This window comes from Salvelinus fontinalis, chromosome 36 (genome assembly GCF_029448725.1).
Source record: "Salvelinus fontinalis isolate EN_2023a chromosome 36, ASM2944872v1, whole genome shotgun sequence".
Lineage (NCBI taxonomy): Eukaryota > Metazoa > Chordata > Actinopteri > Salmoniformes > Salmonidae > Salvelinus > Salvelinus fontinalis.
Window position 1 is genome coordinate 31,017,064 of NC_074700.1, and position 18,270 is coordinate 31,035,333.

The following is an 18,270-nucleotide window of genomic DNA, read 5'->3' on the forward strand; positions in this document are numbered from 1 at the left end:
GCTGAGCGTCGCTAGGCTGAGCGTCGCTAGGCTGAGCGTCGTTAGGCTGAGCGTCGCTAAGCTGAGCGTCGTTAGGCTGAGCGTTGGCTTTGTGACAATGAACAAGAGCAGCTACTCACCGATTTGACAGCTCCACCGCAGTTACACCTCAGACACCACAGTTATACCTCCGACACCGCAGTTATACCTCCGACACCGCAGTTACACCTCCGACACCACAGTTACACCTCCGACACCGCAGTTACACCTCCGACACCACAGTTACACCTCCGACACCACAGTTACACCTCCGACACCACAGTTACACCTCAGACACCGCAGTTACACCTCAGACACCGCAGTTACACCTCCGACACCGCAGTTACACCTCCGACACCACAGTTACACCTCCAACACCACAGTTACACCTCCGACACCGCCAAGACATCAGCTATGCGCGTGTCGGCTCTCGCCGGTTAACCCATGATCTGATTGAACCTTAGTCTCAACGTTTCTAACCTTGGCAAGGAATGTTGGTAGTCATCTGATATTTGATGAAATATTTCCTCATTAAATTCTCCATACTATGTTAACACTGATCTTTGTAACGCCTTATTAGCTAGAATTAGGACAGACTGAGCTGTGATGTCATATTCAGGGACGGACTACGCTGTGATGTCATATTCAGGGACGGACTACGCTGTGATGTCATATTCAGGGACGGACTACGCTGTGATGACATATTCAGGGACGGACTACGCTGTGATGTCATATTCAAGGGACTGACTGAGCTGTGATGTCATATTCAGAGGACGGAGCTGGGATTTAATATTCAGGGGACAGGCTGTGTGTTGTGTCACAGTGTGGTTGTATTAGCATGACAACATAGAGTTGGTTGGTTGGTTAGTTGGTTTAGTTTAATGGCTGTACAACAGATAGAGGATGGGTGCATCTCAATAATATATCCTTCCTCCTGAAGTGTACACGCGTTCTCTACTTCCGAAAATCTAAAATCATTGGATCGGTGTAGGCATTTCATACCATATTTCCTATATCAAATCAGTGAAGGAAAGTCAACAAGTGCACACTTTGGGAGGAAGGAGAGAACTGTGTGCTCCATAGAGTTGCACTAGAGAGCTCATCTACTATATATTTTCCTGTGCACCCTCTATCCAACTCTATGGTCTCCTCTCATTGAGACTGAAACCAAGAGGGCATGGTCCATAGTCTTTACACCAGCCTTATACATGTCTATATCCAGAGTAAAACCCATAGTTTCTTTGTTTGTTTAGTTTTTAAGACAAACATCGGAAATGTCTCTTATACGATACACAGTTAGAAACAAGAGATCAATCATCATCATCGTCATGATTATCCTCAAATTTCATTGGTCCAAATTAAGTTTGTCAGTTTGGTCCACGCTCCTTTCTGTTTCCGGTTACCTGATATCCTGTTTGGGCATTACGTCATTTCCTGCTTGATCGTAATGGTTGGAACCAGGGGTGGAATTGAAGGATTTTTTGGCACTGGTCAGCCGGACTAGTAGATATTGGTAGCCTGGGTTCAAAATCAATACCACGCAATATTTGAAAAGACAAAATGTCACTAGTCGGTGCGCTAGTTGGTCACATTTTCTACTAACAGGCTAGTTTAATATTGTTTCTTTTATATCCAACAATAGCATATATATTTTTTAAGTATTTTAATATATTTCATATTCAACATTTTCTTTATTGCAAAGTCCAATTATCATTACGTACAGTTCTTTCATAATCAATTATAGTCTTTTAAAATCATCTTCTCTCAATTCCAATGTTTTTAACATACTGTGCCATTTCTTCATTATAATCATCATTTTCATTATTTTATTATTTTCTTTACAATTTCGCAAAATAACAACATCTACACACTACGCCGTCGAAAAGTGGGAGGGGCAAGGTCTTCCTTAGGGATCAAGGTGACTTGGGATTGGCTCAACAGGAGCGAGGGTGGCGGGGAAAGAGGTGTGGTCTAACGTCCTCTACTAGCCTATCACTTTAAGACAATATTAAGACGTTTACAGTCTATTGGAGAATAAGGCTGGGCGGAGCGAGCGAGGGAGGGAAAGAGAAAACGGAGGAGAGTCGTAAAGCGAGGGGTAGAAAGGGTTGAAGTGTCTGATATAACCTCTACCTGTTGGACAAGTAGGACGACAGCAGGGGATTTTAGAGGCTTTCACTGAGATGGGGAAAGGGAGAATACTGACTATTGTTAGATGGGGAAAGGGAGAGTACTGACTCTATTGTTAGATGGGAAAGGGAGAATACTGACTCTAGTGTTAGATGGGTAAAGGGAGAATACTGACTCTATTGTTAGATGGGAAAGGGAGAATACTGACTCTAGTGTTAGATGGGGAAAGGGAGAGTACTGACTCTAGTGTTAGATGGGGAAAGGGAGAGTACTGACTCTAGTGTTAGATCGGGAAAGGGAGAATACTGACTCTAGTGTTAGATGGGAAAGGGGGGGTACTGACTCTAGTGTTAGATGGGGAAAGGGAGAGTACTGACTCTAGTGTTAGATGGGGAAAGGGAGAATACTGACTCTATTGTTAGATGGGGAAAGGGAGAGTACTGACTCTAGTGTTAGATGGGGAAAGGGAGAGTACTGACTCTAGTGTTAGATGGGGAAAGGGAGAATACTGACTCTATTGTTAGATGGGGAAAGGGAGAGTACTGACTCTAGTGTTAGATGGGGAAAGGGAGAGTACTGACTCTAGTGTTAGATGGGAAAGGGAGAATACTGACTCTATTTTTAGATGGAAAAGGGAGAGTTGTTCCACTGTAGGTTTATCTTTCTGTCTGTCCCTCATCCCCATGTCCATGTTAGCTCTTTCCAACATGTCCACTCTGCCTCCCTCCCCACTGGCGCAGACGTCAATTCAACTACTTTTCATTTACATTTGGCTGAGTTCAACAAAAAAATGTCCCCACGACATTGGATTTAAGTTGCAAATCCAATCAGTTTCCCACATTGATTAAACGTCGTTACGCTTAATCTTTGTTGTTGTCGTGGAAACAATGTTGATTCAACCGTTTTTTTTGCCGAGTGGGTTTCCTTTTGTTCCCTCCCTGTGTCTGTTCCTCCTCTCTGTCTCCCCCAACTCACCCCTCCATCTCTCTCTCTCTCTCTCTCTAGAACCCAGGCATGTGGCAGTATGCCTCCAGTGATGACAGTAATATATAGATCAGCCACATGAATAAGAAGACCAGTGACGTGATGATCTTGGTAGTCCTCGGCCCTCCCAGCTCCCCGCCTGCCACTGACGCTCGCCGTCGGTAGAGGAGGATCATCACGCATATGCACGCCATCACGGTGAAGAGCGTGACGGAGAACGCCAGCGAGCCCGGGTCGACGCGAAACACCTGGCCTTTGGAGCGCCAGAACACGGCGGCGATGGTCCACGCCACTCCGATCCCAAGGAAGACGTTCACGGCGTTGCTACCGGTTACGTTGCCGATGGAAGCGTCGGCGTACTGGTCCTGGATGGCGGCCACCTTACTGGCAAAGGTGTCTGGGTAATGGTGGAGAGGGAGAAGAGAAGAAATTGCAGAAAGAGAAGAGAGAGGGAGGGGGGAAGAAGATGGGAAGGAGGGAGGAGATGAGAGAGAAAAAATAGCAGAAAGAAAAAAGGGAAGAGAGAGGGGGAGAAAGGGGGCGGAAAGAGAGGAAAGAGAGATAGATGGTGAAGAAAAGTGGGCAGAGGCAAATAGATGAAAAAGAGGGAGAGAGAAGACAAGATTAAATAAGGCAGGTGAGAGGAGAGACACATATACAAACTCCTCTAAGGGGGTCATAATTCTGCACGCGTACTCTGTCACACCTACAAACCCCTCTAAGGGGGTCATAATTCTACACTCCTACTCTGTCACACCTACAAACCCCTCTAAGGGGGTCATAATTCTGCACGCGTACTCTGTCACACCTACAAACTCCACTAAGGGGGGGGTCATAATTCTGCACGCGTACTCTGTCACACCTACAAACCCCTCTAAGGGGGTCATAATTCTGCACGCGTACTCTGTCACACCTACAAACCCCTCTAAGGGGGTCATAATTCTGCACGCGTACTCTGTCACACCTACAAACTCCACTAAGGGGGGGGTCATAATTCTGCACGCGTACTCTGTCATACCTACAAACCCCTCTAAGGGGGTCAGAATTCTGCACGCGTACTCTGTCACACCTACAGCCCCCTCTAAGGGGGTCATAATTCTGCACGCGTACTCTGTCACACCAACAAACCCTTCTAAGGGGGTCATAATTCTCCACGAGTACTCTGTCACACCTACAAACCCCTCTAAGGGGGTCATAATTCTGCATGCGTACTCTGTCACACCTACAAACCCCTCTAAGGGGGTCATAATTCTGCACGCGTACTCTGTCACACCTACAAACCCTTCTAAGGGGGTCATAATTCTACACGCGTACTCTGTCACACCTACAAACCCCTCTAAGGGGGTCATAATTCTGCATGCGTACTCTGTCACACCTACAAACCCCTCTAAGGGGGTCATAATTCTGCACGCGTACTCTGTCACACCTACAAACCCCTCTAAGGGGGTCATAATTCTGCATGCGTACTCTGTCACACCTACAGCCCCTCTAAGGGGGTCATAATTCTGCACGCGTACTCTGTCACACCTACAGCCCACAACACACACCTGGGTACCGTGGCACGAAGGTTACAGTTTAAAATGTCATTACATCATCATGATTACACAATTAGGACAAACAGAGGGAACAGAGAAAGAGAGAAAAGAGGAGAGAAAGTGTGTGTGTGGGGGGGGGGGGGGGGGGGGGCTGTGTGTGTGGGGGGGGAGCTGTGTGTGTGTGGGGGCTGTGTGTGTGTGGGGGGGGGGGCTGTGTGTGTGTGGGGGGGGGCTGTGTGTGTGTGTGGGGGGGCTGTGTGTGTGTGGGGGGGGCTGTGTGTGTGGGGGGGGCTGTGTGTGTGTGGGGGGGGGGGGGGGGCTGTGTGTGTGGGGGGGGGGGGGGGCTATGTGTGTGTGGGGGGGCGATGTGTGTGTGGGGGGGCTGTGTGTGTATGTGTAACCTACCTGGTACAGAGGTCCCTAGTGCTACAAACACCACGGCAGTGACAGAGTCCTTCAGGCCCACAGTACAGCCAAAGGCAGAGGCCAGGTCTCCTGTTACGGCCGTCAGAACTCCTAGCAGGTACAGAACACAACAGACAGTAAGATTCCTTCCTCGTCAGCCCACACTGGTCATCAACCTTTAATCGTTGGCTTCGCCGCACGTTACCATCCCGCTTGACAACGTCTTAGCTAGCAGGTTGATGACAACGTCTTAGCTAGCAGGTTGATGACAACGTCTTAGCTAGCAGGTTGATGACAACGTCTTAGCTAGCAGGTTGATGACGCGGATAGTGGTATTTCAAGCTGAGTTGACCAATCCCTGGTTACACATGAATTTCATGTTGCCTATTAGGGGAGATGAACAGCCCAGCCATTCCCGTACTCTGTAGGGTCAGGGGTCAGGGGTTAGGGGTTAGGGTTACCTACCGATGAGACTGATGGAGACGATGAAGCAGGCCCAGCCATTCCTGTACTCTGTAGGGTCAGGGGTCAGGGGTCAGGGGTTAGGGGTCAGGGTTACCTACCGATGAGACTGATGGAGACGATGAAGCAGGCCCAGCCATTCCAGTACTCTGTCGGAGGGACAAAGGCAAACAGAACTTTCCAGAAGACGGTGAGAAAGTGCATGATGTAGTCAAAACAGGATGGGAGACGCTCTTCACCACTCTCCTCATCATCATCATCACCTGGAGAGAGAGACGGAGTCTTACTCTATTTAAATAACTCTTTTGTGTGTCTAATATTAACTGTTTTACATAATTTGGCAATGTTAACATATGTTTCCCATGCCAATAAAGCCCCATTGAATTCAAATTTAATCGAATTGAGGGAGAGCGTGAGAGAAATGGGAGAGAGAGAAAAGGGGATAGATGCAGGGGGAAAGGGGAGGGGGGCAGGGAGAACCAGAGAGTTTGGGTTCTAATTCTGTTCAGTCGGTACGATATGAATTCTGAAGACAGAAAGTGAAATGACGTGAACAGGATGTGACATCACGCAGAGAGGAAGTAAGGTAGGTACCTGCGCTGACGGTTACGGCCGAGACAAACTGCTCCCTCCAGCTGCAGCTTCCCACCACCAACGCTAGATTAGTCTTCTTGATCAGCTTATCTACTGTGTTCTACACACACACACACACACACACACACACACACACACACACACACACACACACACACACACACACACACACACACACACACACACACACACAATAGACACACACACACACACACACACACACACACACACACACACACACACAATAGAGATAGAGACCCCCCCCCACACACACACAATAGAGACCCCCCCCACACACACACACACACACAATAGACACACACACACACACACACACACACACACACACACCCAGTCAGTTAATACACAATCACACACAAGGCTGAATCTTAACTTGAGAGTAGAGAAATCCGTCATTGACATCAATGCCTGATTCAGGGCTCTACGCAATCTGCAATTCAACGGTAATGTTCCCTGCATTAGTGGAGACTGTATATACGGTAAACGCCGTGTGTCTGCTCCATCAGAAATGACCTTTACATTTCTATCAGACAATCAAATCAAAGGTTATTGGTCACATACACCGTGTTTAGCAGAGGTTATCACGGGGTGTAGTGAAACGCTTGCAATCTGTAGCGCTTCTTGCCATCCAGATTGAATAGAGCCCTCGTGGATCTTAACGGTAAGGATTTACAGCAACAACAAACAAAAACAACGGAGGGTTTGATTCAATCAGATCGGCTTCAGCCAACATCGGCATAGCGGTTGTTTTGAGTGTGTTGGAGGTGGAACTGCGTCAGAGCTGTCAAATCCACAAGCGGCTCCTGGAATTACACCTAAAGCGGACAATAATAATAATAATAATTCATTTCATTAGTAAAGCGTTTTTTTTCTCAAACCGAAAAATATTAATTTATGTACAAACAATCCAAGCTATATCCTGGTGTCACCAGATCCAGAGGAGACTGCCATTGGCTGCATTAAGTCGCATTAAGAGAAATCCCATGCAGCCTTGTTTACAAGCTCTAACACTGGAATGTGATCTACCCCTCCATTAGACTGATAGAAATCCTCATTATTTAGTTTAAGGATATTTTTCAATTTGAGCTTAATAACGTGTTATTATAGCCTCCACCTTCTAGTTCTGAACGTTTAATAAGAGTGGGGCGGGGTGCGGCTTCCTGACAACGATCTGGAGCTGCTCACCGATTTGACAGATCCAACTCCGACACCAACAGAACAGCTGCTATCGCCGGGTAACGCTTGATCTGATTGAATCTAGGCCTGAGTTGATCTCAAGTTACGATTCAGCTTATTTAGTCAATACAGTGAGAAATAAGTTAGTCGTTTTTAAATGTGCTTATTAAAGAGGTTTTACACACCACACACCCCCATGCACTCGCGTACAGAAACACACAAGCATATTATTATTAATACAGAGACTGAAAGAGAGACTATACCTTCTTAGCTCTTCTCATAAGTGTATTCACCCCACACTACACACACACACACACACATACACACACACACACACACACACACAAATGATACACAAAATGAATACACAAAACATTCTAAAAGCTGTCTGAAGATAAAACACAAAAGGGTCTTGCCAACATTAGAAAAAGTTTAAGTTTACAAGTAATAAAACGCTAAGTTAGCTGTTCCCATTACATAACCTGGCACATTTAGCCTTATGCTAACCTGACAAGGTGGCAGTGATGATTTCCTGTAAGAAATCCTGCATTTATCACGTGCAACTACGTCAATGGCCGTAATTGGCCGATGCACATTTTGAGATGGATATATATATATTTTTTTAAAACTTTTTTCATAAACTTTTTTTAATGTTCGCCGGTATAGACCCAAGACAAATGCCCAAAACAAATGCCCAAAACAAATGTACAAAACAAGTGCCTAAAACAAACTAAAAGAGGACTCAAATGAACACAGACACACAGGTACCTTGAACTCGTAAGACTCCTCGATGACCACCTCTATCCGTGTGTTTTCTCCCAGACTGGGACAGCCCATCTTGGCCACCTCGTCATCCGTCGGCTTGTTCTCATTGGAGTCGCCTAGGAAACGGGGAAATGACGGACAGGTCAGAAAACGTGAAGGAGTGCCAAGATGGGCTGACGGGATGTGTTAAAAGCAGAAAGCTTTGTAGCTAACATGGCTTTCAGAAAACTCATCCTCTGCTGTAAAGTGTGTGTGTGTGTGTGTGTGTGTGCGCGTGTGCGTGTGCGTGCGTGCGTGCTCAAGCAAGTATGTGTATGCGTTCACTAGCTAGCATCACTATCGCTGCATAATTAAATCACACCAACCTGTTATCAATAGCGCCTAGACACAAGCTACGCTAACACAACACTTGGCACTGCTGGGGATTATCATTAGCCTCCAGACACAAGCTAAGCAGTACGTCAAACAAAATATTTCAACACTACATATAATTTCAGTCATATGTGACCTGTTTCAGGAAACTAGGCGTATGTCGCGGGTCACTACTACACAGGAGAGCCGTTTGAACGTAAACTTTTTTAATCAAAATGCCTTTTTTGGCAGAAATACCTTCTGGAACATGTGAACTTTAATTTGCCTTAATAACAAACATGTATATCATCTGTAAATACAAATAAAATGGTTAAATTACAAGCCCAGTTGGTTTAGCTCAGAAAAAGCCAGCAACCTTTCCGTTAGCCATGATTGTCTAAGATAATGAGTAGGCTGGACATGCCGAGATATGAGTCTGGATTGGTCTGCCATGTAGCGCGCTTCTGTCTATTTGAGCTGGTCAGTATGTCTAGGTAATCCTGTCTAATGCAGCTTTTTATTTTTTTTATTGTGTAGTAAAACTGCATAAACCTAATGTCAAGTTAACGTGTACTGTTAGCTAGCTAACATTACGTGTATGCTCTCCACTTTCTGGAGGACCGAGTTTTGAAATCAGTGGAATTCGAGTATGACAGCGAAAGAGATTGAGAAAACACCTGTCTCCGGATTCCATCTTCAAACTAAAGGGCAACCGTGGCATCCGACAGGAGACGTGTCCATCCATGATGTATACGGGTCAGATAGTTTAGCTAGCTACATTTTTAGATATGACATGTTTCTAATTTTGACAGAAAGTGGTCTCACTTCAAGTAAAAGCGTACTGTTAGCTAGCTATTGTTAGCTGGCTAGCTCGCTAGGTAACGTTATGCATATAATCTTATTCCTTGTATCTTAGACATATTGGCTTAACTAGTTATAGCCTAATGCTAACCCTAAAACTAACCCTAAAACGAATTCTAACCTTAACCCTAAACCGCCTAGAAATAGCATTTGACCATTTGACCTAGCGGTTCTCATAAACCAACAAAAGGTCCCCAGTTGGTCAAATTGTTTGTTTACTATTGGGGACTTCTCCCCACAAGAATAGTTAAACACGTCAACAGACACACATTTTAACTACTTTATTTGAATCCACCAATCAAAGGATCCAAACATTTCAAAGGTCCCTGTTTGCACGGCCCTCAAGGGTACATAAAGCACCTCCTTCTCCAAACAGCGAGGCTGCCCACGACAGCTGAAACAGAGCAGTAGCTAGCCAATTTCTTTGCCCTAGTTTTTTTTTCAGGCACGCAATCTGTGTACATGGCTGAGACTGCCAAATATCAGTGCCACCAGCTTGCACCTACTGTACACCCGAGGCTGTCCAAGTGTGCCACAAGGGGCTGGTACTTAAGCAGCTTCTCGACAACACACACACACACACACACACACACACACACACACACACACACACACACACACACACACACACAGACACACAGACACACAGACACACAGACATATGGACGCAGGCACACAGTCACACATACACACACATACACACATACACACACTCACACACCGTGTTTTTGGCCAGCATCCAGAAGTAGTGGTTCCCCCAGCTCCATTGTGAAGGTCTTGTTCTTCTCATAAAGCTCATCATCAATAATCTTCACCTCGATTATCTTCCTGAAGACAGAGAGGAAGAGAGAGAGAGAGAGATGAGGAGGAGAGACAGCGAAGAAGAGAGAGAGAGAGAGCGAGAGAGACGGGGTATAAGGAGGAAAAGAAGAGCGAGAGGAGGAGGAGGGAAAAGGAGGAGGAGAGAGGAGGAGTAGGAGGAGGAGGGAAAAGTAGGAGGAGGAGGAGGAGGAGGGAGGAGGAGAGAAGGTGACTTTAGTGACACTATTAATCTGACAGAGAAAAATCCCCATTAAAACCATAACATCTCAATTAAAACCATAAAATCACCATTAAAACCATAAAATCACAATTAAAACCATAAAATCACCATGGAAACCATAAAATCACCATTAAAACCATACAATCCCTAATAAAACCACAGCAACAACTGAAAAGATTAAACACACACACACACACATACACACACACACACACACACACACACACACACACACACACACACACACACACACACACACACACACACACACACACACACACACACACACACATCTGCTGTGTAGTTATGACTATCTGACATCTTGAGGGTTAGAGGTCTGTCTCAGCGCTGGATGTTCACACTACTGATAATTTACTGACTGACCCTGGCTGTGGGGGTATGTTATATATACACTATCACATATATATATATACACTATCACATATATATTTACACTATCACATATATATTTACACTATCACATATATATATACACTATCACATATATATATATACACTATCACATATATTATATATACACTATCACATATATATTTACACTATCACATATAAATTTACACTGTCACATATATATACACTATCACATCTATGATATATACACTATCACATATATATACACTATCACATATATTATATATACACTTTCACATATATATATACAGTATCACATATATATACACTATCACATCTATGATATATACACTATCAAATATATATACACTATCACATCTATGATATATACACTATCACATATATTATATATACACTATCAAATATATATACACTATCACATCTATTATATATACACTGTCACATCTATTATATATACACTATCAAATATATATACACTATCACATATATTATATATACATTATCACATCTATATATACACTATCACATATATTATATATACACTATCACATATATATATACACTATCACATATATTATATATACACTATCACATCTATTATATATACACTATCAAATATATATACACGATCACATATATTATATACACTATCACATATATATATATACACTATCACACATATTATATATACACTATCAGACACTATCACATATATTATATATACACTATCATGTATATTATATATACACTATCACATATATTATATATACACTATCACACATATTATATATACACTATCACACGCTACCACACATATTATATATTACACTATCACACAAATTATTTATACACTATCACACACTGTCACACATATTATATATACACACTATCACACATGATCACATATATTATAATACACTATCACACATATTATATATACACACAATCTCTCTCTGTCTGTCTCTCTGTCTGTCTGTTTCTATCACCATATCTCTCTCTCTTTCACCATATCTTTCTCTCTCCTCCATCTCTCTCTTCTCCATCACTCCTCTCCCCCTCGTCTCCTCCTCTCCCTCTACCTCTCCCCCTTCTCCTCCTCTCTTCTCTTCTCTTTTTTTCTCCCTCCCCCTTCTCCTATCCACTTCCTCCTCTCCTCCCTCTCCTTCTCCCCCTTCTCCTCATTTCCCCTCTCCTCTCCTCTCCAGTTGTTTATGACTGGGTTCCAGAGGATCGGTTAAAGTTCTTGTTCTCCTGATTTGGCCTCTTGTTCCAGCTAATGACATCATGACCCCCGTCGCCGTGGCAGCATGCCAAACAGCCACGACACAAAATATACCTACAAGCATCAAACACCTATACTTACATGATAGAGATGGCAAGGAGGGAGAATAGAGACACAGACAGAGAACGTGAGGTAGAGATAGAAAAGACAGGAATAAAAGTTAATAAATAATAGAAAGGGAAAAAGACAGGAAATAAATAAAAGATAGAAAGTGTATTATAATGTTTATTAAAAAAATTGTTTTTTTAAATACCTTTATTTAACTAGACAAGTCAGTTAAAAACACATTTTTATTTACAATGACGGCCTAACCCCGCCGATGCTGGGCCAATTGTGCGCTGCCCTATGGGACTCCCAATCACAGCTGGCTGTGATACAGCCTGGAATTGAACCAGGGTCTGTAGTGGCGCCTCTAGCACTGAGATGCAGTGCCTTAGACCACTGTGCCACTCGGTAGACCTGCATGATTTAGTGTGTTAGAATGCCCTCAGTGAACGAGAGAAAGACAGAAAATAAATAAAAGAGAGAAAGTGTTTTTATACTGTTTGATTTAGTGTGTTAGAAACAGGAAGTGTTTTTATACGGTTTGATTTAGTGTGTTAGAAACAGGAAGTGAGAGAGGTGTGTTTTCATTACTGGGATGCATCAGCCACAAACTTCTCATTCTACTGAGTGTCTGAGATTTATACACACACACTAAACACAACCCTCTCTCCTGCTCTCCAGTCCTCGCACTAAAACACACACACACACACACACACACACACACACACACACACACACACACACACACACACACACACACACACACACAGAGACACACAACACAGACACAGACAACCTCGGAACACACACACACACACAACCCTGGAACACACACACACACACACAACCCTGGAACACACACACACACACACAACCCCGGAACACACACACACACAACCCCGGAACACACACACACAACCTCGGAACACACACAACCCCCGGAACACACACAACCCCGGAACACACACACACAACCTCGGAACACACACACACAACCTCGGAACACACACACACAACCCCGGAACACACACAACCTGGGAACACACAACCCCAGAACACACACACACAACCCTGGAACACACACACACAACCCCGGAAGACACACAACCCCAGAAACACGTCAGCTCTGAGCCAGAAAACGGGCATTGTCTGTCCCTACCAAGCACTGCAGCTAAAGACATTATATACTACAACATGAAATACAGAAAAAAGATAGAGAATCCCTTTAAACTTTCATGAGTTTATAGGAGAAGGTGCTTAAGGTGAAGTGTGGTCTAGACTAGACACTGAAGAAGTTGCACTTAGCTATAACAGACAGAGAGAGAGAGATGGACAGAGATAAAGAGAGAGAGAGAGAGAGAAAGAGAGAGAGAGAGAGACAGAGAGAAAGTTTCACTTTTGTTTATTATCTATTTCACTTGCTTTGGCAATGTTAACATATGTTTCACATGCCAATAAAGACCTTAAATTGAAATTGAAATGAAAATGAGCGAGAGAGAGCAAGATAGAGAGGAAGAGAAGAGATAAAGATAGAGAGAGAGGGATAGAGAGAGAGAGGATGGGGGAGACGTATCTCTATCCAGGTGTCAGTTCCCCTTACCTATAGCTGTGAATATTTCACCCCAATCAACACGCAACACCTTTATATGAACAATGAACAAAATAGGAACGTGTGTGTGTCTATCTGTGTGTGTGTGTGTCTATCTGTGTGTGTGTGTCTGTGTGTGTCTATCTGTGTGTGTGGCTGTGTGTGTGGCTGTGTGTGTGGTACAAGAGTGAATACGGTTGGAAGAGCATCATGCCTTAATTGATTGTCATAGCAACGACTGACAACAACGTTTCCCCAACGTTTCAACGAGGAACAACTTTATTAAAACGTTCCCCCACTGTGTTAAATAAAAGATTGATATTGTTTTCCTCTGACCGTCTGACTCCGAGAGGAGAGACAGAGAGCTAGATAGACTCGTCTTCCCTCTTTCCATCTCTCTCTGTTCTCTTTCTCATCTTCTGTTCATTACATATTAATGTTCTACTGAAGTAAATAGCTTGAAGAAGAGGGAGAAGTAGGAGGAGTGTGTTTGAAGTGTATGTATCATGAGAACAGTTAGACACACACACACACACACACACACACTCACACTCACACTCACACTCACATACTCACACTCACACTCACACACTCACACTCACACTCACACTCACACACACTCACACTCACAGCGTTTGAATGACAGCTCTCCTCTCCTCAGACAGCTGAAGGTGAGTCTCTGGCTCGAAGCGCTAACTATCGTCATAAAAACCAATGCCAATGCAGCATCGTGCCAACCACTGGTACACACACACACACACACACACACACACACACACACACACACACACACACACACACACACACACACACACACACACACACACACACACACACACACACACACACACACACACACACACACACACACACACACACAACCACTGGTACACACACAGACACATTTCCTCCCACTCCTCCCCCCCAGACACCAGTGTGTGCCACTTCTCTCATCCATCTTTCCCCCTCTCCCTCCCTCTCTCCCTCCTCTTTCACGCTGTCTTTATCTTCCTCCAGCTACGCATCCATCTTCTCTCCAACCCTAACCCTCTCCTTCTCTCCAAACCCAACCCTCTCCTTGTCTCCTTCTCTCCAACCCTAACCCTCTCCTTCTCTCCAACCCTAACCCTCTCCTTCTCTCCAACCCTAACCCTCGCCTTCTCTCCAACCCTAACCCTCTCCTTCTCTCCAACCCTAACCCTCTCCTTCTCTCCTTCTCTCCTTCTCTCCAACCCTAACCCTCTCCTTCTCTCCTTCTCTCCAACCCTAAACCTCTCCTTCTCTCCAACCCTAACCCTCTCCTTCTCTCCATCTCTCTAACCCTCTCCTTCTCTCCAACCCTAACCCTCTCCTTCTCTCCAACCCTAACCCTCTCCTTCTCTCCAACCCTAACCCTCTCCTTCTCTCCAACCCTAACCCTCTCCTTGTCTCCAACCCTAACCCTCTCCTTCTCTCCATCTCTCTAACCCTCTCCTTCTCTCCTTCTCTCCAACCCTAACCCTCTCCTTGTCTCCAACCCTAACCCTCTCCTTCTCTCCATCTCTCTAACCCTCTCCTTCTCTCCAACCCTAACCCTCTCCTTCTCTCCAACCCTAACCCTCTCCTTCTCTCCAAACCTAACCCTCTCCTTCTCTCCTTCTCTCCAACCCTAACCCTCTCCTTCTCTCCAACCCTAACCCTCTCCTTCTCTCCAACCCTAACCCTCTCCTTCTCTCCAACCCTAACCCTCTCCTTGTCTCCTTCTCTCCAACCCTAACCCTCTCCTTCTCTCCAAACCTAACCCTCTCCTTCTCTCCTTCTCTCCAACCCTAACCCTCTCCTTCTCTCCAACCCTAACCCTCTCCTTCTCTCCAACCCTAACCCTCTCCTTCTCTCCAACCCTAACCCTCTCCTTGTCTCCTTCTCTCCAACCCTAACCCTCTCCTTCTCTTCAACCCTAACCCTCTCCTTCTCTCCAACCCTAACCCTCTCCTTGTCTCCTTCTCTCCAACCCTAACCCTCTCCTTCTCTCCAACCCTAACCCTCTCCTTCTCTCCAACCCTAACCCTCTCCTTCTCTCCAACCCTAACCCTCTCCTTGTCTCCAACCCTAACCCTCTCCTTGTCTCCAACCCTAACCCTCTCCTTCTCTCCAACCCTAACCCTCTCCTTCTCTCCAACCCTAACCCTCTCCTTCTCTCCAACCCGAATCCTCTCCTTCTCTCCAACCCTAACCCTCTCCTTCTCTCCAACCCTAACCCTCTCCTTCTCTCCAACCCCAACCCTCTCCTTCTCTCCAACCCTAACCCTCTCCTTCTCTCCAACCCTAACCCTCTCCTTCTCTCCAACCCTAACCCTCTCCTTCTCTCCAACCCTAACCCTCTCCAACCCTAACCCTCTCCTTCTCTCCAACCCTAACCCTCTCCTTCTCTCCAACCCTAATCCTCTCCTTCTCTCCAACCCTAACCCTCTCCTTCTCTCCAACCCTAATCCTCTCCTTCTCTCCAACCCTAACCCTCTCCTTCTCTCCAACCCTAACCCTCTCCTTCTCTCCAACCCTAATCCTCTCCTTCTCTCCAACCCTAATCCTCTCCTTGTCTCCATCTCTCCATCTCTCCAACCCTAACCCTCTCCATCTCTCCATTAACCTTTTACTTTCTCTACTCAATCTCCATATTTCTACCCCTTGACAACTGCCCCCTATCCATTTCTCTCACACCCCCCCCCCTCTCTCTCTCCTCTTCCTCTTTCACTCTCTCTCTCCTCTTCCTCTTTCACTCTCTCTCTCTCTCTATCATTCCAGCTCTACCCCTTGGCCTTTTGTGTGAGGGCCCTGTTGTCAGTGTCTTGCTAATTAAACCAGTATTCGTGTGTGTGTGTGTGTGTGTGTGTGTGTGTGTGTGTGTGTGTGTGTGTGTGTGTGTGTGTGTGTGTGTGTGTGTGTATATATATATATATATATATATATATATATATATATATATATATATATATATATATACACACAGACAGACATATAGACAGACATAGGCTGCCCAGGGACATGTACTAGTCTGTGGCGACCTAAATGCCAGAACTGGACAAGAACCTGACACCCTCAGCACACAGGGGGACAAACACCTACCTGGAGGTGACAGCATTCCCTCCCCCATCTGCCCCCCTAGGTACAACTATGACAACATAACCAACAAAAACGGGTCACAACTCCTGCAGCTCTGTCGGTCGCTGGGTATGTACATTGTCAATGGTAGGCTTCGGGGAGACTCCTATAGTAGGTTCACCTATAGCTCATCTCTTGGTACTGTAGACTACTTTATCACTGACCTCAACCCAGAGTCTCTTAGAGCGTTCACAGTCAGTCCACTGACACCCCTATCAGATCACAGCAAAATCACAGTCCACTTGAACAGAGCTTTGCTCAATCATGAGGTATCAAAGCCAAAGGAACTGAATAACATTAAGAAATGCTATAGATGGAAGGAAAGTAGTGTGGAAATCTACCAAAAACTATTAGGCAACAACAAATTCAATCCCTTCTAGACAACTTCCTGAACAGAATGTTTTACTGTAATAGTGAAGGTGTAAACTTGGCAGTAGAAAACCTGAACAGTATATTTGACCTCTCAGCTTCCCTATCAAATCTAAACATTTCAAGCAGACAACCTAAAAAAAATTAGCAAAAATGACAAATGGTTTGATGAAGAATGCAAAAAACTAAGAAAGAAATTAGAAAATCTATCCGACCAAAAACACAGAGACCCAGAAAACATGAGCCTACGGCTTTACAATACAGAAATATACTACGGAAAAGAAGGAACAGCACATCAGATATCAGCTCAACGTAATTGAACGTAATTTTTAAAACTCTAAACAAAGAACAACACGAAGACTTATCTATCCAAAATGGAGAAGTATGGGTAAACCACTTCTCCAATCATTTAGGCTCTATAACAAAGAACAAACAGCAAAAACATATACAGGATCAAATACAAATCTTAGAACCAACTATTAAAGACTACCAGAACCCACTGGATTCTCCAATTACATTGAATGAACTACAGGACAAAATACAAACCCTCCAACCCAAAAAGGCCTTTGGTGTTGATGGTATCCTGATTGAAATAATAAAATATATAGACCACAAACTCCAATTGGCTATACTTAAACTCTTTAACATCATCCTTAGCTCTGGCATCTTCCCCAATATTTGGAACCAAGAACTGATAAACCTCCCAATTCACAAAAGTGGAAACAAATTTGACCCCAATAACTACCGTGGGATATGCATCAACAGCAACCTTGGGAAAATCCTCTGCATTATCATTAACAGCAGACTCGTACATTTCCTAAGCGAAAACGATGTACTGAGCAAATCTGAAATTGGATTTTTACAAAAGTCCTTTATGACAGACCCCGTATTCACCCTGCACACCCTAATTGACAAACAAACAAAACAAAACAAAACAAAAGGCAAAGGTTTGATGATGATTTGTTGATTTCCAAAAAGCTTTTGACTCAATTCGGCATGAAGGCCTGTTATACTAATTGATGGAAAGTGGGGTTGACAAACATATGTCTTCATAAAATCCATGTACACAAACAACAAGTTGTTAAAATTGTCAACAAAACACACACATTTC

At 44.4% G+C, this 18,270-nt stretch overlaps 1 protein-coding gene across 1 annotated transcript in view; it reads right to left on the minus strand.

The window, feature by feature from the left end:
* Positions 1-878: 878 nt before the first annotated feature.
* LOC129835748 (sodium/calcium exchanger 1-like) overlaps positions 879-18,270 on the minus strand; it is a 48,754-nt gene continuing 31,362 nt past the window's right edge. Inside the window, exons 9-14 of the mRNA XM_055901508.1 lie at positions 10,024-10,130; positions 8,094-8,206; positions 6,129-6,228; positions 5,636-5,797; positions 5,073-5,183; positions 879-3,529 (exon numbers count right to left, since the gene is read on the minus strand). Of these exons, the coding sequence (XP_055757483.1) occupies positions 3,150-3,529; positions 5,073-5,183; positions 5,636-5,797; positions 6,129-6,228; positions 8,094-8,206; positions 10,024-10,130 (973 nt within the window). The 3' untranslated portion in view covers positions 879-3,149. The remainder of the gene's footprint in view (positions 3,530-5,072; positions 5,184-5,635; positions 5,798-6,128; positions 6,229-8,093; positions 8,207-10,023; positions 10,131-18,270) is intronic.